Raw genomic sequence first — 23543 nt, 5'->3', positions numbered from 1 at the left:
ATACTGAAAGGACCGATAAATCCACAATATGGCTTGATCAACAATTAAAAAAATGGACAAACAAAGTTCCTTTGCATCGTTATTGAGATGATTGTTGGTTTTTCCTTTCAAATTTAAAAAAGAGAAATTAAAACAAATATCCAAAGTTGATTTTAGTAAGAAACATCTGACGTATCTATGAATGTTGTGTTACACTTTATTTACAATTTTCTAAAAAAAATTTGTTCATAACTTAAATGAATATTTTGTGTCTGGATTACCGTATTTGATTCACGTGGTACTTCCAACGGAAATGTCTCCTTTGAAACAGTTTAAAAGATTGTATGCGCTTTTGTAATAAATCTGTGTTGAAATAGCTGATACAAAAGAAATGGATGCCCACACTCGTCTCTGTCTCACGTCTTGTCTAATGTTATAAGATATATAGAGGCTTAAAATCTATGCCCAGCTCCAAATCTGTGTTTTTTTTTTCTATATTACGTTATATAGTTCACCGATCTATCTCCTTTCTCTTAACAAATCCGTTTCTTTTGCAACAATGTTTGCGCTGTCCTATGTGTTGACGCCTTCGAGGAAATATTTTGTGTAGAGAAATGCATCTTCGAGTTGCATAATCGACATCAGTTCAGGCCATTCGCAAGTTAATGTGTGTTACACCATATGTACATAAAGGGGTCCGATAGGGACAAAAGAACATGGGAATGAGATTGCGAAAACAAGAAAAAGAAATGAAATAAAATATGTGTATATCCGTTGTTCTTTTCGTTTATTTTCGAGTACTTAGTATTTTATTTTGTGAAATTAATGACTGAATCTGACTTACTCGTCTTGGTTGTACAAATTCTGATGTGAAGCAAGTTGATTCAAGTTTGTCCATATTTAAAAACAAAATAAAGATTGCTCAATATTATTTTAATTATTTTATGAATTAATTTAAACAGTTGGTGGCCTTCAGCTGTTGTCTGCTCTATGGTCGGGTAGTTGTCTCTTTGACACATTCCCCATTTTCATTCTGAATTTTAGTTTTATATATTACATTATGGCTAATCATCATGAAAATTATTATGACCAAATAAAAAGATCACAGCAACATGATTTTTGTTACAATTGTCTAGTATATCAACATTTGTTCAAGGAAGATAAGGTTCAAGCTGGTTAAATAACCGCTTTAAAAAAGAGACTGACACCATATCCCAGTCTTAACTTGTTAATTTGCGAAAATATGTCAAACAAGATTATTTCTCATATGGTTCGTTCGACCTGACACTACTTTGAAGGAAAACGTTGCATACAAATCGGAAAAAAACCCAACTAAGCTTAAACACAAATCATTAAACAGTGTAAACACAATCAAAGTCGGTCATGCGGCCTTGAACAAAAGTATCACAAACACAATCAAAGTCAGTCATGCGGCCTTGAACAAAAGTATCACTCGAAACGAAATGCAGACGTATAAACTCTTTGCGAATGCTCACTCTTTGCTTCGACGTTGAGTTCGGTTCCACTGAAAATCATCTTAACATTAACGACTCTTCGATACCCACTGGACGCAGTAGGAATTGTTATTTCGAACCGCCCAAGTGTTTTGCATCCTTTTTCATCCACAAAAATTGGATTTTTCAACTCCGACGACACAACTCGAAGAGATAAAACTGTTTGCTCCGGGTAAAGAGGAACATACGTCTCATTTGATATTGGCGAACCCGTCTCAACAAGTTGATCTACAGTAACGTGAATGTCAAAGATGTCTTTACAGTACTCCTTCCCATTTATTTCTAGTAGTTTGCTTTTTGGATGCTTCCTGTGTATGAATTCATAAGCTGTACTTACTCCATATGTATAAGGAGACATTCGAAATCGAATCTTTTCGGGGCAATGCCCGAACTCAACAGCTCCTTCAACAACAGCCGAACTTGGATTCAGTGGTGTTACAATGTTTATCCTTGGAAAGGCTTTTCTTAATTCTGTTTGCAATAACATACTTTCTCCAAATCCACCAACTAAAACGATGGTTTCTATTTCATGATAACGCAATGAATCTAGGACTTCTTTTACGTGCTTGGTGATGTTTCTTATTGGCTGATCGAAAAATCTTTTGACAACAACGGAACTAAGTTTTAGCTTGCCAGCTAATAATGTCTCTGGTTGTGCCGCCTGAATAAGGCTCACAGGTAGTTGAATAGCATACATTTTGTCTTCAGAATCGACCCTTTTCTTTAGAGACTCAAATTTTTTATTAAGGTCTATAATATCATCTTGTTTTAGTGATACATATTTGTCATCAAATGTTTCAAACAAGTACTCTTCAAATGCGTCATCAACTTTTATTCCTCCCCAAATTCCTCCCGATGCTCTGTGAATCTCTTTCAATGATCCATCATGTCGAACTTCGTGTACTGTAACATCAACAGTGCCTCCTACAGACACAATTGAGAAACAAAATTATTGCCATTTGATTATAAGGGACTTTCCGTTTTGTATTTTTGAGTTCGGTATTTTACTTTGTGGTACAGTTGACATAACTTTATTATCTTAAATGTATTTAATGTAAAAACAAGCTGTTTCTTATTTTTCTCATTCCCTGACAAAAAACAAAACTAAATAAGGTTTTTCTGTAGAAACTTGTGACATATATCAGCTTGCTAAAGAAAATCTGTATACTGTTATTTGAAGAGATTTCCTTTTTGCGGTATATTTTTGAAGTCTGTCCTTTATCTACTTGCGCTTTGGATTGTCTTGATGTTTTCTATCTTGTTTATGTATATTTATTTTATTTGTTTTTCTTTTCAAATTGTAATTGTCTGCTATATTATACATATTCAAATTCATACATCTGTTGATCTATTATTATATTGTTAACTTTACTCTATTACGATATCAAAAGCGGTTAACACATTATTAGCTCAGTGAACTACATTATTTTTTAATCAACATAAAAGATCTTTCACGTTTATCTTACAAAAAAAGTTCATTCTGAAATATATTTGTGCAAAATGTAATAAATAATTTCCTTATAGTCGCCAGAAAGCAATAACAAGTATTCACCTCCACAGTCAAGAAGCAAAAATTTAGCTCCTTTTTGAACTGGCATTAGACCTGATCTTGATACACCTAACTGACAATAAAGCGCTGCAGACTCTGGTTCTAGCGCTAATGTCAGCTGACATCCAGGTATCCCTGCCTGAAAATTCATGCAAAATAAAAATGCATGAATTGGGTTGAAGAATTTGTGCTAGCTGATAACAAATTTAGAATTAATAAAGTTTTACATAACTTATTTAGATTGTTTTGAATGCCAACTATACTTGATAAGATCAATTGTGGAAAAACAAAACATGAAAGATACCACGCTTATAATTTTGTAAGACAGACGTGCTTTACGCTCGAATCTGATAAGTTAAAAGGTAAAAAATGATCGAACGTTTTTGGAAATTTGGGTTCTCAATGCTCTTGAACTTTTTACTTGTTTGGCTTTAAAACTATTTTGATCTGAGCGTCACTGATGAGTCTTCTGTAGACGAAACGCGCGTCTAGCGTAGCAAATTATAAGTCTGGTACCTTTGATAACTTTTTGCACCACTGGGTCGATGCCACTGCTGATGAAGGTTTCGTCCACGAGAGTATCACCAGCCCAGTAGCAGCACTTCGGTGTTGTCATGAATTTCAATTATATGGTCATTTTTGTCGAGCCTTCGACTTTAGTCGAAATGCGAGACATAGCGATCCTATATTCCGTCGTCGTCGTCGGCGGCGACGGAGGCGTCCACAAATGTTCACTCTACGGTTAAAGTTTTTGAAATTTTAATAATTTTCTTACACTATCCTGGTTTTCTACCAAACTTGAACAGAAGCTTGTTTATGTTCATAAGATAGTATCCAGAAATAAATATTGTGAAAATAAAATTCCATTCATTTTTTTCCGTTTTTTAATTATAAATGGACTTAGTTTTTCTGCCAGGAAACATTACATTCACTCTGTTGTGAACGTTTTTGAAATTTTAATAACTTTCTTAAACTATCCTGGATTTGTACCAAACTTGGATAGAAGCTTGTTTATCATCATAAGATAGTATCCAGAAGTAAATTTTGTAAAAATAAAATTCCATTTTTTTCCGTATTTCAATTATAAATGGACTTAGTTTTTCTTCCAGTTAACATTACATACAGACTGCAGTTCAGGTTTTTAAAACATTTATAAGATTCATAAACTTGCATTTTTACAAAACTTGGACACAAGCTTCTTACAATCAAACGATATTATCGAGAGGAATATTTTTACTGATTTTTCCTCATTTTTGTTGATTGTGAGATTAACAGCAAAAGTAGGCGAGACACTGGGTTCCGCGGAACCCTTACAATTTTTTTTATAACTTTACTGTTTGCAAAAATTTGAGTTTGTCGAATGACTAAGAATTTTCGTATCCCAGGCTTAGATTACCTTAGCTGTATTTGGCATAACATTTTGGAAATTTGGGTTCTCAATGCTCTTCATCTCTATACTTGCTTGGATTTTTTACTTTTTTGATCTGAGCGTCACTGATGGGTCTTACGTAGACGAAACTCGCATCTGGCGTAGCAAATTATAAGCATGTTACCGTTGATAACTATTGAAGAGCATTAATGACAAAAAGGTAATCTATTTGGAATAAATTAAATTTATCGGTTTAAAATTCATGAAGCAATAGATCATAAATATACATTCTTTCTTTCCTTTCCCCGACAACTGATGCAGGATCTGCTTACCATTCCGAAGCACATGATATCATCCCCAGTTTATGGTAGGAATCGTATTGCTTAGTCTTTAGTTTTCTATGTTGTGTCTTGTGTCCTATAATTTATCTGTCTGTCTGTCTTTATGTTTAGTCATGAGCGTCACTGATGAGTCTTATGTAGACGAAACGCGCGTCTGGCGTACTAAATTATAATCCTGGTACCTTTGATAACTATTGAATGTCCCTCTGGTATCATTCGCCACTTTTCTGAAATAACAGTTCTTAACAATGTCATAGTTTTATGTGTTATTTTTATTATTTTCAAAGAACACGAGTAATAGAAATTAAAACATCTTTAGTTGGAACAAATAATTTTACCTTTTCTGCAGACTTTCTCATAAACTTTTTAGCAGGCTCATCCCAAATAGCAGGCACTGTAAGGACCCAATGTATATCATCTTTCCGTAGTTGGGGCAAGCGTTCTTGAAAGTGACTAAACAGATGTTCCTTTAGATATTGTATACCTGCACTGAACACGTCAATGGCTAACATTTGTTTGTTAGTACAATCAGGGATCGTTGTCCTTTCATTTAAACTCTAAAAAACAAATGAAAGGACTACAGTTACAAATGAAGCATATATTGTTAATATACTTAATATTAAACTTAAACTAAATCAACTAATTTTTCTGACCCTTTATCTGAGTTTTATACTGAAACTTTTGTTATGCTATTCTACAGCATGCCAAAAATATTGTTTCCATATATCTGTTTTTTGTTTGATTTAGGTTAATCGTTTTTAGACGGATTTTTATCTGTTTTCATATTACTTTGAATTGTTTTATACCTTGCTCCCGAAAACATACTGAGATAGCTTTGGAATGATAAATCACTCGGCATCTGATTTGTGATGCGTACGACAAACTTTTGAAAGTATATTCGTCCGTTTATTTTTTCGATCGTTCGTTTGTTAGTTCGTTCGTCTTTGCTACCGACATTTGCATATGCAGCTATGTCTGTGTCCTTGTTATAATGTTGTAAACTTCCAAATTATCGTAATCGTTTGGCATGTTTGATGAACCTTTATACCTATATTTCATTAACAATTTCGATTGGGTTTAAAATTTGACTTGAAATGATCTTTTTAATATAAGCAAAATACCGTTTACATTCCGTTTCCTCTCTTTAATCATTTATCTGCATTTCTTAATCCATTAAGAAGATTTGAACACCAATTAATTACTGTTGTCTAAATTTATCGCATCGTCAGAATTTAATTAAACTTTCCATATTCTTATCCATAAAAAGTAAAATCACAAAAATACTGATCTCCTAGGAAAATTCAAAACTGAAAATCCGTAATCAAATGGCAAAATCAAATAATTAAACACATCCAACGAATGACCAACAACTGTCATATTCCTGACATGATACAGGCATTTTCAAATGGAGAAAAGAAATTGCGTGTCTTCTTGTTAGTTTTTTTTTATTGAATTATTTTTGATACTGTCCGCAGAAAACCAGGAATCTTGCATTATTTCTATGATATAATCAATTAATCGTAATCTATATATCTATTTTAATATATATGTGAAAATCATACACTTATCTCTGCATTATACATGTTATACTGATATAAAAATAAGAAGATGTGGTATGATTGCCAATGAGACATTTTTCCACAAAAGATCAAATGATACAAAAATTGAAAACAACGCACGGCCTTCAACATTGAGCAGAGCCCATACCGCATAATCAGCCATAAAAGGCCAAGAAAGGACAAATGTAACACAGTTACATAAGACAATCACAGAATAACATACTCCTGAATCGGGAAAGGTACATATAGTGGCAGTGTTATGTACGTCTTACATAAAACATGCTAATATTAGCACAGAAATTACCGTCGGCTACTCATTCTAGTGGGACATCTTTATTTGATTCGCGCTAAATGTCAAGCAGTTTTTTACCTGCTGTGATTGCCCGTCCTTATATCTTTCTTGGTTTTTGTGTAGTGTAAGTTTAAATCGTTTGAAGAAGTACCAGTTCCTATTCTCGTTGTTATGTGATAGTCTAGCATACTTTTCTTCTGCTTCATAACCAAAGGAATCAAAGTCTCTCCTAGGTGTAAATAAAATGCTGGTTGGTGTTTTAGGAGTCTGTGTGATACCTTTACTCCAATTATATGTGTACACTTTCTCCTTTTCGCTGATAGTAGAGAAAGCATATCCACTGTACGTCGTACCAAAATCAATGGCAACAACTAAAAGCTTACTAGAACTCATTCTAAATCTACAGAAAGATATAAAATATTGGTATAAAAGGGTACTACAATAATTACTATAAAACCAGGATTCATCCACCATTTTCTACATAAGAAAATGCATGTACCAAGTCAGGAATATGACAGTTGGTTTCGTTTTGTTTGATGTGTTTGGGTATTTGAATTTATCATTTGATTACGGACTTTCCGTTTTGAATTCTCCTCGAAGTTCGGTATTTGTGTTATTCAACTGTTATTGCCAATGTAATCTACTGTCATTTTTTTGTTGTTGAATTGGCATTTTTCAAAAAGATGTGCAGCACGTATTTCTGTTTCAAATAAACAAATAGTTAGCATCAGTAAAGTTTCATCTTGTCAAGTACTACAGGGAAAATTTCACATAATATTTCATTGCATATAAGATAATAGTCATCACCATGAGGAAATCAATTAACTCTGTACCTCCTTTTTCTTTTTATATGCTTTTAACCCAGTCAAAATGCAAATGTTTTAGTTCTAATTTATAGCATTAGACCCCAAATATACACAAAAAAGTCCAATAAAATCTAACTTAAGGAAAACCCCAAATCAGCAGTTTTAATTTCTTATTGAAATTAACATTGGAAAGGGAGATAACTCAGCTAAAATTAGTCTTTTTTTGTCAGTTTTCGGTTGATTTTCGTAAAATTCATGTAAAGTATGATACTTTGATGGGGTTATTAGCTCGTATTTGACTATATTACATAATCGTCTGCTCTTGAAATGTACAAAACCGAATTGTTATGGGTGGTTTATTTTTCTGGCACATTTCTCATTTAAGAAATTGCAAATTTATGGCTTTGTGACCATTTTGAAAATATAATGTGAATATTTGGTATTGTTTATATCTGTAAATTATATTTGTTCAGCATCTATCCTGTTTAAAGAAACTTTAAACCACAAAAGGAAGAATATATGCTTAAATAATATTCAATTTGAGATTCTTTACTTTGACATGCTGAAAAATCTAATAAATGTCAACTGATGAATTATAAAATCTAGCAGGTTGTAGCTTGATAAAAGATATAAAAACACCTTAAGATTTATTTGTTATTCTCTAAAGACGGATGAGATATCAAGAATTAATACATTTTGTTGAATAGAAGCGGTAAAGGTCTAATTTGGTATCAATTTTTATTTATATTTTTGCCTTTTTTAAAGAGTTATCTCCCATATCAATGCAAATCTCCATAGGAATTTTATAATCATGATTTTTAAGTTTTCCTCAAGTTAGATTTTATAGGACTTTTTTCTGTGTATATTTGAGGTATAATGCCATGATTAAAACTGTTGCAATTACTTCAAGGTTAGGACCAAATTTATGCTAGATTGACTGGACTATTTTGTGACCATTTCCCCGCAAATTTCCAAAATACTTTATAGAAACAATAGGTAATGGTGCTTTGAAACATCCAAGTAAAATTTGAATACGGATATGACATATATAACACCCTCATGTATAACACAACGAAATTCTCATTTTTCATGTATATATATACATGTCTATATCAAACACATGCTGAATAGTTAAAAACATCATCTGTAATTTTCGACTGAGTTTGAATGCTTTTGAGGTATTTTTCCTTTATTTTATTGCCTTGTTTCTAAAACATTATTTTTGTATTCTTGTCTTTCTTTTTTTGCTTTGTCTATATACCGTTTTGTGTTTCTTTGAAACATATGAAGTTACTCTGTACCTATACATCCCGTCATTGTGTTATTGTTTCATTTTATATTTTTTGTATTTTTATCTTTCATTTTTGCTTATATGCTTTGTCTATATGACTTTTTGTGTTTTTTGTTACATTTGACGTGGTTCTGTACTTATATATCCCGTCAGTTTGTTTTTGTGCGATAGTAAATGTTTGTTTACATAATTTTATTTGTATAGTGATTAAGATAATAACACAATGTTGACTGTCGACCCCTTTTTTGTTGACATTATGTTTGTTTGTTTTGTTCACACATCGTTGTCAGTATAATGAAAATTTGTGCGGCTGTCATGCAAGTGAGAGGTGAAGCTAGCTATATATGCAAGTATAATTCCCCATTTTCTACATTAGAAAATGCCTGCACCAAGTCAGGAATATATCAGTTGTTGTAAATTCGCTTGATGTTTTGGGGCTTTTGATTTTGCAATTTGATTAGGGACTTTCCGTTTTGAACTTTCTTCGTAGTTCAGTATTTTTGTGATATTACTTTTTACAAGTAACCTAAACCTAGCATGATATTATCCATCCTTTTTTTTCTTCAGTGAATTTGCATTTCATTAATGAAACACATATGCAGGCACAACATATATGAACACACATATACCTGATGAGATTCATATTATCAACCCTGCAGAAGATGATAAAGAAACAAACACTTGAATTTCATTTGACATGGTTCCCTGTTTCACTGTTTGAATGTCTATTCTTGTGCAGATCGATATTGTAAAATTGAGAAAGGAAATGGGGAATGTGTCAAAGCGACAACAACCCGACCATAGAGCAGACAACAGCCGAAGGCCACCAAATGGTCTTCAATTTAGCGAAGAAACTCCCGCACCCGTAGTCGTCCTTCAGCTGTCCCCTTCAAAAATATATATACTAGTAAAGTGATAATGGACGTCATACTAAACTCCGAATTATACACAAGAAACTAAAATAAAAAATCATACAAGACTAACAAAAGCCAGAGCCTCCTGACTTGGGACAGGCGCAAAATTGCGGAGGTGTTAAACATGTTTATGAGATCTCACCTCCCCCTATACTTTTAGCCAATGTAGAAAAGCAAACGCATAACAATACGCACATTAACATTCAGTTCAAGTGAAGTCCGAGTCCGATGTCAGAAGATGTAACAAAAGAAAAACAATATTTTAGAGGTTGTGCCTCTATTTAACGTGTCAACCAATGCAAACCACACCAATTGTTATTTGAAAGGGAACATCTCAAACATTTTCAAACATAAGTTTACTTTACCTCACGTTAGTAAGAAAACAAATTGCACATGTAAATCTAAAGAAGTATAAAATTTAAAATAAAAACCCTTTTATCACATAGGTCCAGCTGTGCCTGAAAATTCTCTGTTGCACTTTGATGTCGATGCACATGATACTTTTTAGGTGCAATAGCTGTCATATTTGACAAAAAAAAATTTCATGACGTTTTTAAAAAGTAAAATCACAAAAATAATTCAATCGGAAAGTCCCTAATCACATGGCTAAATCAAATGTCAAAACACTTCAAAAACGAATGGACAACAACTGTCATATTCCTGACTTGTTAAAGGCATTTTCAAATGAAAAAAAATCATGTTTTATCTGTCACCACAAATATATTCATAAAACAAATATATTTTCTCAATGGGTATTTGATAACCCCTTATGTTAGATGGTAAATGGTTGAAAAGTGTACCATTCTTGTTCTATTGTAGTCATTATGCATAATTTGTTTTCATTGTATATTGTACATGCATATTGAAAATGTTTAATACCTTTAAATAGTTTTGGGACTTTATCAAAACTGACCTGTTTTGAGTCAATGAACATTTCAATTTCATATACAATATTTATCATACATATATGTCTTCTAATTCATACATGTAATGATTGTTTTTTTATTTAATTTTAACTTCTTCAAACACGGTTACATCTCTGTAATCCCCTTTGTTGTTATGATTCTGCCTCCTACTTATCAGATAATGAATTAACTGGCATGTCGACTAAACTATCTGACCAATATTTAAAAGACAGGAAAGAGATTCATACTTAATACCTCAATTTTAATAAGCCATGTATTTGCATATTTACTGTTTCATAAAGGCTTGATTGAACTGTAATTTTATTTTCGAGTATTTGAAACTGTGAACCTGTGTATTGTTTATTGAGGTAATTATCTCACGTCTTCTAGAATGTACCAACCTAATAGACAATGTCATAGAGCTCTTTTCATTATTTCAAATCATTTAAATATTTGAGTTATTGAGAAAAGTTGTGTATAATCAAAATGGTTGATACAAATTTCCTGTAAACGTAAATATGTTTCCTTAACAAATATTACTACAGATACCATCTGTTAGTCTAAATAAGACTGATCAATAGTGCTCAAATCAAAACATTTGGAAGGTCAAATCAAAGTTGAAAATTAACCCATACAACAGATATAAATGCTTCTTACCTGAAAATAAACAAACCAATGAATGATATATCGTCTAACTTCAAATTCTTATCGAATTTTACTTTTGTTTTCGGTTTTTCAAACCGTTAATTTTTCAGAAATGAACAAAGATATATTTAGACATAGGTTTTATTTAATTGTATTTATAATTTGTTTGCTGGCAAATGTTAACATTCAAGACTGAATTCTTTTAAACATCTTTATGTTCCCAAATTATGTTTAAATATGGATTATAAGTATCTGAAACAATGAATACATTTTGATAGCACCCATATAGCCAAAGTTTCTATACTTTTATTATTTGATTATTTTGATAATTATGAATTAATATCGATGACCATTTTGTTTATATGTCTAAAAAATAAAGTCTTTGTTTTCTCATTAACTTAAAGTTAAAGCATAGAAAATCTTCGAATTATATTGAAAAACGTTATTATCATCGTGAAATAGTGATGAGAGGTTAACATATGATTTAAAAGATTAAACTTTACCTAAGTATAGTAACGGGTACGTTTTATGAGCTAATAAAGGGGAATATAGAAGAAGAAAAAAATGGACGACCGAATAAATATAAATCAATAAGCAATTTCGTCATAAAAAAAATAAATAAAAAAAATAAAAAAACGGAAATTCCCTAATCAAATGGCAAAATCAAAAGCACAAACATAGCAAACAAGCACATATAACAACTGTCATATTCCTGACTTGGTACAATCATGTTCTTATGTAGAAAATGCACGGTGAATCAACGCGTGCTAAAATAGCAGAAAACTGGTGGATTAACGACTGTCAATAAAAAATAAAAAGTAAAAGTGTCGACTTCATACAGACAGAACATAAAACAAATGTCAAAAGTTCGACTTTGATCGTTCCTTATCAAGGTAAATCCAGAAAGCGCTTCGGACGCATGCAAGTTTAAACGTGTTGCATTCATTTGTTATAATTACCACGCACTAGTATAGTTAAATGATATTTTACAATCTAAAAGTATTAAAATGATTCTGGGACCATAATTGACGCGTATAAAAAACCAGATAAACGGTTACAGTAATGCTAGGCAAATGAATAAAATAATGCACTATCAAGAACATGGTGTTATAAATATTTCAGGAGTATACTAAAAATGGAGATTGATAAGATATTCATCATTTTCATAATAAAACAACTATTGACTTTTAATATCAGTCGATACCTTGTTACAATATTTATCAACTTTTCAAAATTTGTATAAGGTTTTGAATTTTTAAATATTTTTGGTCTCAAGTGTCACCAAAGAGACATTAATTGTCGAAATTCCATCTGGTGCAGCAGTACAATATCCTTAATGTTGTTATTCTCCTCGACTTGATCTCGAGGAATAAAACATCTCTACAGTGTTTAATAGAGAATATCATATGGCTTTGTCAATATCGTATCCGTATCAACCTGAGTATTTTACTTTTTTTAATACACCAATTGAAAATTTCGAAGACTTGATTTACCTTAACAGTGGATTTAGTAAGACAAGGGAGCTGAAATTGATATGAAAGCCAGACTTCAAAACGTAATATCCACTTTTGCACGACTTCGGCCAACATGGAAATCTATCGCCTAAAGACCAAACTGAGAATCTTTAACAGCAATTTTAAATCTGTTGTACAATTATTAATGCTGGAGAATAGCAGTTACCAATCTAAAAAAAAATTTGTACTTAAAATACCTTCAACAACAGATGTCTGGGAAGGATAAACAAAATATTGATCGACAAAGATAAAAAACGAAGATCTACTCAAAATAATGAAAAAATAGAAATATAACAACAAAGATCAATCAAAGACGTTTTAAATGGACAGGTCATGTATAAGAATGCCACACGATCACATTGTAAAGACCGAGTGGCATTGGCAACCACAAGAAAGACGAAAGCCAGAAAGACCACGCAACACCTGGCGTGGATTGTTTACATTTAAACTACAAAACCAGATGCATACTTCATAGCTGGAATTACTGTACTTGAAAATAATATGGTGTATGTTTCGTAAGCCATTCATCAGTAAATCTTTTGAATATATGGTTTACAGGTGGAAAAAGATTACAATTTTTTATAAATGATAGGCAGAGGTTGCGGTAATTTGTAATTGCCTTCTGTCCCACAGAAAACGAAAAGACTAGGTAGGTAGGTTTTCCCGATGAATCCGAAATGTAATGATTACTGATCTGAATTGAACAGATGATCATTTCTTTTAATTAAGGAAAACTTGTTTAAGTTTCCGATCAGGGGCGTTCTATATTTATACGCACATCGAGGCCTGTTATGTTCACACAGTTGTGTCTATGACTCCGACTTTTTCAAGGTACCTGACACAACGAAGTTGAAGTGATAAATATTCGTAGTCATTTCAGAACTGCAAGGGTTTTCAAAGTTAGAGAACAGACATACATTAATAATATATGCACAGAGATAGCTAAAGTGATATAAGGGGTTAACCAAAATCTGTTTTGTACGTTTTTTTCCGTGTAGCCAATACATTTTTTAATTTTTGGTAAAGAAACATACTGAGTGTCATTAACAAAATCCAAAGGGTTTTAAAGGAAAATTAGAGTTGAGTTTTGTACATAATTATGCACGAGGGTGACTAACTTGAACTTTTTTTTACCATGACTTTCACCATACGCTTTCTTTTATATACGTTAAACAACTGATAGTCGGGGTGAATATAGGGGCGAAGTTTCAATAACCAGCACAAATCGCTTTGATTCGCAGAGAGATGAAACGAACTTTGCATGGGCGATAAAGTTTGATTGAGTTTGTGACTATGACTTGCATTTTACGGTTTTCCTCATTGTAACCGACACACTTTCTAGTATTTTTTTTCAATCATGTCAAATTTCATTATCCAATTTTTAGTTTGCAAATTAATGTTGAACGCCTATAAATGTATCTTATCAAATTTTTAGTATGCAAATTAATGTTGAACGCCTATAAATGTGCGGATCGTAATAAAGATTTCAAATCAGGTTGTTATGTTTACTTCATTTAGTATTCTTAGTTAACGATAAAAATATGAGTTTTCTGGATTCCGTTTCTTGAAATTACAAATTATATACATTTCAAATGTACTTTCTCATAATAGTCAGTTTGTGTACCTTCCTTTTATAGATATGGTTAATTCCAATCATTTGGTATATAATGTTCGAGTTTATTTTAGACACTAAATGAATTTAATCTTGTTGATTTCAATGGATATCTTAAATCAAAGTTTATAGCCTGACAATTATCTGTAAACATCCGTCATAAATATGTAATGTGAGTATAAATTTAGAAAACATTACATAATATAAGGGTTTTAAATGGCAAAGGAAATCCCCGAAATTGTTTACAGAATTGTTAGGTCTAGGATACAAGAATAGGATAAACAGACAACATTATTAATGTAATTCGATAGAATTCAACGTATAAGTTATAACTTACTTTTTACCTACAGATCTGGAATAACGTGAATTTTATGCACAGAGACGACACCGTTTTGTAAAATATGTCAAAATAGCCAAACTATAAATACCCTCTGATCAATCTGGGAACAGTATATCTAACTATATATGTTCCTTCATCAATTGAACAAAAACTATTGAGGCTATTATTTTCTTGAAAAGTAAGTATTATTTATGAAAAAAAACACAAACTTTATTCATAATATATATAAGTAATGAATATACACAAGAACATCGAAGATTCAACGACAACACTTGTCTAACGAAAAATTCGTGACACGGCTATCTGAAGTTATATTTCAAAAAGTTCGCTCGAGACGATATATGAAATCAAGCGGAAGTATGATCAGTTGCTATTCTAATACTGATATCCGACGTATTGCTTATACTATCAAAAGGAATGGAATGTTGGAATATTTGATAAGAGGAAGATATATATTAGAAACAAAACGATGACTAAAAAACTTGAGTAGTTACAAGCAAGCACAACCCTTCTTTAATGGATTTCTATTAAGAAACAAATTACATGCTTCGATATTTCGAAACAATGTTGAGAAATGAAATTTTATATATGTGATGAGGAACAATTCAAAGCATACTTTATTAACACAATTTTATAATAGATAATCAATGTATGCAGTTGGGCATCACATGTATAATATCCTGCCCATTTCTGTGTTTAGATACATACAATATCGCGAAATTATACTCGCTAAAAATTTCAAACGGTCTTAAAATAGGTATATCTCCATCTCAACGTTCTTTACTTATTAAAATATACGTTGGTCTGTTTATAACTTCATATCAAATTATATCACGGTTATAAAAACCAAAGTCACAACATAAAACAAAGAAAGTTATCAATATGAAACGACACTACATTCATATTGATAACCTTCTTTGTTTTATGTTGACTTTCCCTGAAATCTGTTTATGTGGTGTATACTTCTGAATTTGTTGATATTTAGGCTTTTGAAGAACGTTATGTGTCAAATACTGATACATTTTTACGCCAGGGATATTATTTTTTGCAAATTGTTTAAATCTTAAATAAATGCAATCGTAAGTATCCAGATTTATTGTTAAAGTGTTACTCGACTTAGTATTACGTTCTTTTATACTGAACTAGTACACATTTTTGTGTAAGGGCCAGCTGAAACCCGATTCTGGGTGCAGAATTTTCTTGCCGTGTTGAAGACTCCTTGGTGGCCTTTGGCTGGTTTCTGTTTTTTTTTTGGTCGGATTGTTGTCTCTTTGACACATTCCCCATTTCCATTCTCAATAGTATTATTGATGAATTAATAATACTTGATACAATTATTGCATACGAAGCGCTTTTCTGGATTCTTTTTACGAGGAACGCTCATCTATAATAATTTATTATCCTTTGGTCTGTTTCCTTTCAAATTTTAAAGATGGGAACTGGGGTTTGAGTACTTTAAAAAAATGTTTAACAAACAATCAGCATGTTAATATGCATAGTACAGATAAAAAAAAAATAATGGAATTTTAATATTTTATCTTTTAATAGATATATTATTTATAGCAGATTAAAATAAGTTTTGTTAACAAAACACCATCACTTTTTTTAGGTTTTAGTGGGTTTGTGTTGCTCAGTCTTTATATATGTAATTGCATTAACGATATCAATTCTAATGGACCTGCATTATTATTGATATGGTCATAATTAGAAAAAAATAACTATTTACAAAACTCTGAATGTTTTAAATACCAAGGCTTTTATACCTCAGGAATATATTACCTTGTTTGTATTTGGCAAAAGTGTTAGGACTTTTGGTCCTCAATGCTCTTGTTTCGTGCTTTATTCGGCCCTTTTAACTTTTTTTCGTTTGATTCGAGTGTCACCGATGAGTCTTTTGAATACGAAACGCGCGTCTGGCGCATATACACAATTTCAATCCTGGTACCTTTTATGAGTGTATTCGTTGTTGCTATAGGCCAAATAATTTCAAAAATTTAAAACCTAATACAAATGTTGAAGAGTTGACCAAGATTTAAAGCCAAATCCGGGCAATATCCTAATTTTGCATTTCTTTAATTAAAAAGATTTTTCAAATTTTTATAACAGCAAATTCTAATAAAATAATATCTGTTTTTCATGCCAGTACAAAAGAGTGCAGTTTTTGTAGACTGTTGTATATTTATCCTCGTGTCGTTTTTCGTGGCATTGTCCTATTTTTTTCGACAAGAATTTCGGTATTTCATTCTTATTGTTAATTGACAAGCACGTGGATATTAACTTTTCGTCAGTGCATTGACCCAAAATGACAAAGATATTTGCGTTCTGATAGGAATTCACTATTTTAGTCACTGTCAAGCTTGGTCAGGTGGTTCATAGACCAGCACACAATAAAATCTCTACTTTGTGTCGTTTCTTATGATATTAAAAATCCTTTTTAATACAGTTTCAGAATAATTAAAATTATTGAACCTTAACTAACAGTCCATTCCTACTCATGTGGTTTTCTCTTCTTCGTAAGATTACTTTAATATACAGATTTGACAGTAATTAATGCAGACAATGATTAGTAATGTTTAGAATAGGAAGAATATATCAAGGTGGCAAGCAAAACCAATACGTCGAAAAATCAAACTACAGGGAGACCAACGGAAAACGAAGAAGTGTCATCTAGGTAAACTCATGAATTCTCGAATGAAAAGCGGTTTATGCAACACTTGTTTTACAAGTGTTATTCATTTAAAAGAAGATACTCGGGAAGGTGCCAGTGAATCAAAACATTCTATGATAAAAACTAGGAACATAAAAAGACATGCAATAGTCGATAAGAAACACGTGTCAAAATTGAAAAAAAAATGTATACTAAAGTATATTTTTCATCGACAAATTAAATATTTGCCTGTTAGGTAGCGAAATTATTCCACATCTTCAATATTTAAATATTTATACCTGTCATAACATAAAAAAATACGAATTGTGAATTGAAATTTGTTGTTTTATTATAGGCTGTCTGTCTGGCTCAAAATATGCCTATCTTTAACGTGTTGATTACTGTATTAGCAGTAGTAGCGACAGTTCAAAGCAGCGGTAACATTCAGGTTTGTTGAATTATGCCATAATACAAGCATGTTTAAGCAAAGATTTTGCATTTGCTCTACATTTATGTTTGCATGAATAAGGTGTTCACATATTTCATAAGTTGCATTCTTCTTTAATAAAACTATATATATGATCTCAACCATATGTTTAATAACTGTTCATGTTCAAGTGTAGAACCTATACTTTGATTTGTCCTTTCTATTAACATTATAAAATATCATGTATTTGGGATTTCAAATTGATGCATACTACACTTAGGGGTAAATTCTATGTTTTCCCGTTTAGTAATTAGGAACATAATATAATTTTTCAGACATATCGAATCAACGCCAATGTGCAGGGAGGGAGTATCAATGAAGACATTGTTGTGGACTCAGTTAAACATCTAATGACAGTTAATGTTGGGGATGTGCAGCACCTTCAATCTGACTGTCCGTCTACAATTAATCTTCATGACTTTGAGAAGGTAACGTCTTCCGTTTATTTGTCTTCTTTCTACCAAAATGAATATTTCTTTTGAAAATATATAACAAAATACACCAAAGGAAATATTTCAAGATGCGTGACCCAGCATTGCAGAAAAATGAAGCGCATAGTTGTCCCCACAAATATCATTCGTTACACAAACGGTGTTAAATGATACTAAAATTTGCTTAATTTTTTAGGGAAAAGTTGCAATGAAGAATATTGATACTGGTGAATGTCTTGTAATGGATACAAAAGAAAATCTCAACGCAACAATAGATTTGCTTGAAAAATTAACAAGGTATTTAAATAAAATAAAATTATTGCTTTCGACATACCTAGTACCGTTAACTTTATTTTTAACACTTTAGATCACTTAAGCGAATACTTTCATTCTACTAATAAAAACAGAAATGCAAAAGGAAAGTTAATAGTTGACCTCGATAAAAGTAAAGAAACACATACCAGGTCTTAGAAAAATTTAGAATAATCTTCCAAACAGATCATTTGGAAAATCTTGCCCTATACGTTTGAATTTTCATTCTGTCTCTATATATTTCAGCACACATATGTAAAACTCTTTTAGATGTCAATAACTACATTTTCTATGTTCTATTCTATTTCTTTCATTTTTTTATTTCTTCTTTGCCGATATGAATTTCGCTTGTAGAGACATTTTAGGCTATCCGATTTGTGAAATTAACATTGATATGCAACAATATTTTTGTTTTTCATATTTTCTTTTTTCTGAAACATATAAATTTTTCAGGGAACGGAATAAGCAATTCACAAATTTAAAGACTCAAATTATCCTTTTTTAATGTTCTGTTCAATTCAAAAGATTGAAAAGAAGTAAGATTTTACCTTATTCTCATTATCATATTGCGCTATATAAGAAATTTCTGAAGTATTCAGCGGACTACATAGGTATAAATAATGTAAGATAAATTAAAAAGTTTTATTCAAAGCATTTGCAAAACAATATTTTTAGTTTAAAAATGACCCATGACATTGAGGAAGAAAAACTGGTCAATGTGTTCCCCACAACATACGATAGGTTGTTGGATGAAGCCGGAGAGCATATTATAGAGTTCTGTAAAGGATACGAACTTTTCTACGGGGAAATAATTAATCATCAAGAAGGTCAGTTTATATTCTCTTTGGGTTGATATTGCATAACTTTTTGTCTTTCAAAGTATTGTCATTTTATTTTTTTATATTAGTAAATAAGATATTAAACAAGAATGATGATCCTTATATTTATAAACTAAAGTGCAATAATGGAATTCTATACGTTGTTTAATGGTGGGATGTTACTTTAATGTTGTAGCAAGTAAGTAATCCTGCCGCATAAGTTGCACACAACACGTTGTTCATGGTTAGTACAAACTTGCTGACAGGTCTCATTGGTGATGTGAAAAGTGACGAAAACAGAACAGGATTGTGGCTACAACAATTGTACCATATCAATCTATGTTTCTCTGTGACACAAATATTGAATTCCTTCAACTTCACCACTATAATTCATCCTAACACTCTAAAAGCGTAAAAATAACAACATATACGCATTGACAGAATGTCATATTTGCAACAATAAAAACATTAATATAGTATTAACTGATTAATTATGAACTTTACAGTGACTTGACTGTTAGTGTTGCTATCCACCAATTGCAACTCATTCAAAATTTTGACCAAATTGCAATTTGTTTTATAAAATCAAATTGTTCAACTGGTCAGAATATTGAACAAATTGCTCAGTCAAAATGTGAAAGTGCAAGGTGATAAAATAAAATATACTTACAATCCTATAAGACTTTAACTCCACTTTATTGATGGTATTACTAAATCAGTCTATCAATCTGTATAGTTATATTATAGCCATTACCATACTAAAGGTGAACTGTTTTATTTTTAATTGCTATAAAAATGTCCAAACTAAGCTTTTATATAGTTTTTCTTTCGAAAAGTATTCTATATTCATAAGAATCACACATTATGTGAATAAAAACATTTCATATTCAGTAAAATATTTGTGAAATTGCAACATGTTTGTAGGAAGGGGAGATAATCTTTTTTGGTTTCAAAAAATCTTTATTCAAAAGAATAGTATTTTAGGTTATCTCCACAAGGAAACTTATCAATAGCATATTGTTATTTCACACATATTTTACTGAATATATGATGTATTATTTTAAATGATATATGATTCTTAAAAATATAAAATCCTTTTTATTTTTAATTGCTATAAAAATGTCCAAACTAAGCTTTTATATAGTTTTTCTTTTGAAAAGGATTTTATATTTATAAGAATCATATATCATTTAAAATAATAACTATATAAAAGCTTAGTGTGGACATTTTTATAGCAATTAAAAATAAAACAGTTCACCTTTAGTATGGTAATGGCTATAATATAACTATACAGATTGATAGACTGATTTAAAAATACCATCAATAAAGTGGAGTTAAAGTCTTATAGGATTGTAAATATGTTTTATTTTATCACCTTGCACTTTCAGTCTTGACTGTGGTTTTCTACAGCAGTTGGTTCAAATTTGTGACCAGTTGAACAATTTGGTTTAATAAAACAAATTGCAATTTGGTCAAAATTTTGAATGAATTGCAATTGGTGAATAGCAACACTTACAGTCAAGTCACTGTAATAGATTGACGAATTTGCTTTTTGGGGTAAAAACATCAAATAAATCATACACTTTTATTAGTTCATAAGTATGAGAAAGTGCATGCTGTCATTATGATGATATTAAAAAAAAAATTCTCTATTTCAGTGAACAGTTATAAGCATCGTAAGTTGTTACTAGTCACTTAATCAAACATGATTCAAACGAGAAGATCGCAAACAGTTTTTTTTTTTTTATTCCAAATTCTGTTAGTAAATTCGATTGATATGAAATATATAAACCGAAAATCGATTATCGGTATTTGCTCGCTGGCGTTATTTGCTTAGGTGACAATGGAAGAATTTGTTGGTTCCGCGATTTGATTACAAAAAATCCGTTGAAATAAGGTCTCAATTTTCAACACCTTTCGTTTTTAGCAAATCCAGGAAACGCACACATCTTCACATTTATCACTTTTGACAATGCATGTAACCTTTTAACGTATCTGGTTGCATTGGATACAATTTTTACGATTGGGCTTGGATTTAGAAAAGAGTATTTTATCAATGTATATCGATGAAAACATTGTTGAAATTTAAGTTGAAGAACAAATGATTTTGTCTTATTTATATGAGTTTTAATGAATACATGTACATGTGCATGTGCATTAAGACATAAAAATTCATGAATCGGAATTTAAAACTGATAAATTAGAATAGAAGAAAACATCACTATTGTTATGTTTTTTTCGTACACAGGTACGTTGGACAATATTCCAATTGACGATACTAAGAAAAAAAACAATATTACAACAGTCTGATTTTTTTTCCAAAATTTTGATATTTTGGAGGGAATGTAGCAAAAACAAAAATGCCAACATAGATTTATCAAGGCTGGGAAAACACGATTAAAGAGACAGTTGTTTACTGTATCGTCGTTTTAAAAGTGGGTTAACGAATGCAAAGAAAAAACTGTAATCATTTGATAGAAATTATTGGTAAGCTTCAATGTTCCCTTATACAGTTTACAAGTTACTAGCATATTAATTTACCTATCCTGTCGACAACGGTATATAACTGTCTATACCTTAGCTTGTGAGTCTGGCGGGAATTGGATCCTAGAATTTTCGAAGAGGTATGAATGAAGAACACTATTTGTTTAAATTTGCACCAAAAATTTTGTTATTTCGTCATTATTTTTTTCGTTGCTTTCTCGATGAAGATAAATCCCAGACTTTAAAGGGTTATTTTCTTTTCATTTAATCATTAAGCTTTAGATGTTAATACACACTCATTCATTGCATTGCAATTAATCACTGATGCACAACAAGGTATGTCTACAGAATGAAAAAAGCAAAACATATATTTGCAAATATCAAAATATACAATATAGAAAAATCCATGACATTTTAAATCTCTTCTTAAATGAAAATTAGAACCATATATTTAAGGTTTTCCTATTGGTTTGTTTTTAAATTTTCAATACTTATCCAATACCCGGAGCGGAGGTCTTATCGATAAGAGATAAAAGCCTTCAAGCATAAAATCAATAACACACAGCCCTGAAAAATGAGCCCTAGCTAATATACTTTGAAAGAACAAGCAGGGTTGACATTGTACTTTGGTTGAAGTGTAATAAAACAAATATATATTTATAATATTATTTTGCTTTTGAATTTCAGGAGTCAAGCGTCGTGATAAAAAGAAAGAGAAGACGAAAAGTGGTATTAATCTTTTTTGCAGTATTACATCATTTAACTACAATGATGCTAAAACTCTCTGTTAACTGTAAAAGTTTCTTTTCACATTTTAAATGGTCCTACAATATCAGTAACTATCATGTAATGATGATTAATTCGTTGGACACATTGGTATCCTATTCCTCGATCATCTTTATCAGACTAAATATGAATTAATGCTTAAGTATTTGAAAGAAACTATTTTACGTACCTATTTTCCTGTCTTAATAATATTAATAAAACACAATTTATTTTTTCAGGATGTTCCGGATTTTGTTTCATCTGTAAAGTCAGTAAACAAGCACAGGCAGGTGCTGCAGGTGCTGCAGGTGCTCCTGGAAGTGCGCACTGATCACGGAGATAAAGGAAGATGCATTTTGTTGATACGATTTTACAATTGTACACATTTCAATTTACATGATTTCAAGTGAAAAATTTTCTGAAGTATAGATAGAGTTATAAAGTTTTGTATAATTGAAATTATTGCGATGTAAACTTTAACGAGTTGGTATTAAAGTATTATAACATAAAACGTGTCTTTCCGACTTAAGTATTTCTGAAATAGCTTCTCAAATGCACTATAGGGATTTTCATAATAGTTTGATATGGATGAATAGGTAATCTGAAAGTTCAAAAATATTTTGTCCTATCCAGAGCACGTGTATCTTGTAAAATAGTTATATTTGGTCAGTTGAAAACAAAAAATTACGACAAAAGAGAGGATTTCAGCTTCAAAATATTTGGGGCTTTATCTGTAGAGGTAACATTGAGGTAGGACGGGTGCTTCGTGAGAATACAACATCAACAAAGTCTTTTCTCCTGCTTTGTCTTTTTTTCAATCTTGTTCTTATTTTAAAAGGTTCATAAATATAGAATTGTGTGTGTATGATTCTATAATTCGGAATAAAGGCATTATAAGTGTATATTTAACTTTTACATTGCAAATAATGTAATACCCAGTGCTAAAATGAGAAACGAAATCAAAATACA

General features: G+C 31.1%; 2 protein-coding genes across 2 annotated transcripts; one reads left to right on the top strand and one right to left on the bottom strand.

The window, feature by feature from the left end:
* Nucleotides 1–897: 897 nt before the first annotated feature.
* LOC143048544 (heat shock 70 kDa protein 12A-like) lies at nt 898–11272 on the bottom strand. Its single transcript, XM_076222269.1, has 5 exons — nt 11177–11272; nt 6682–7003; nt 5091–5309; nt 3046–3181; nt 898–2417 (listed from the first exon to the last, which is right to left on the bottom strand). Exons 2-5 carry the CDS (start codon nt 6994–6996, stop codon nt 1429–1431), a joined length of 1659 nt encoding a protein of 552 aa, XP_076078384.1. The 5' UTR covers nt 6997–7003; nt 11177–11272; the 3' UTR covers nt 898–1428.
* Nucleotides 11273–14580: 3308 nt separating this feature from the next.
* Nucleotides 14581–23057, top strand: LOC143049376 (uncharacterized). Its single transcript, XM_076223035.1, has 8 exons — nt 14581–14808; nt 17633–17725; nt 18040–18192; nt 18392–18492; nt 19183–19334; nt 20984–21001; nt 22497–22538; nt 22814–23057. The coding sequence occupies exons 2-8, from the start codon at nt 17654–17656 to the stop codon at nt 22903–22905; spliced, it is 630 nt and encodes a 209-aa protein (XP_076079150.1). The 5' UTR covers nt 14581–14808; nt 17633–17653; the 3' UTR covers nt 22906–23057.
* The last annotated feature ends 486 nt before the right edge of the window (nt 23058–23543 follow it).

This window comes from Mytilus galloprovincialis, chromosome 10, assembly GCF_965363235.1.
Source record: "Mytilus galloprovincialis chromosome 10, xbMytGall1.hap1.1, whole genome shotgun sequence".
Classification (NCBI taxonomy): domain Eukaryota; kingdom Metazoa; phylum Mollusca; class Bivalvia; order Mytilida; family Mytilidae; genus Mytilus; species Mytilus galloprovincialis.
This window is presented reverse-complemented; position numbering and strand designations above follow the sequence as displayed.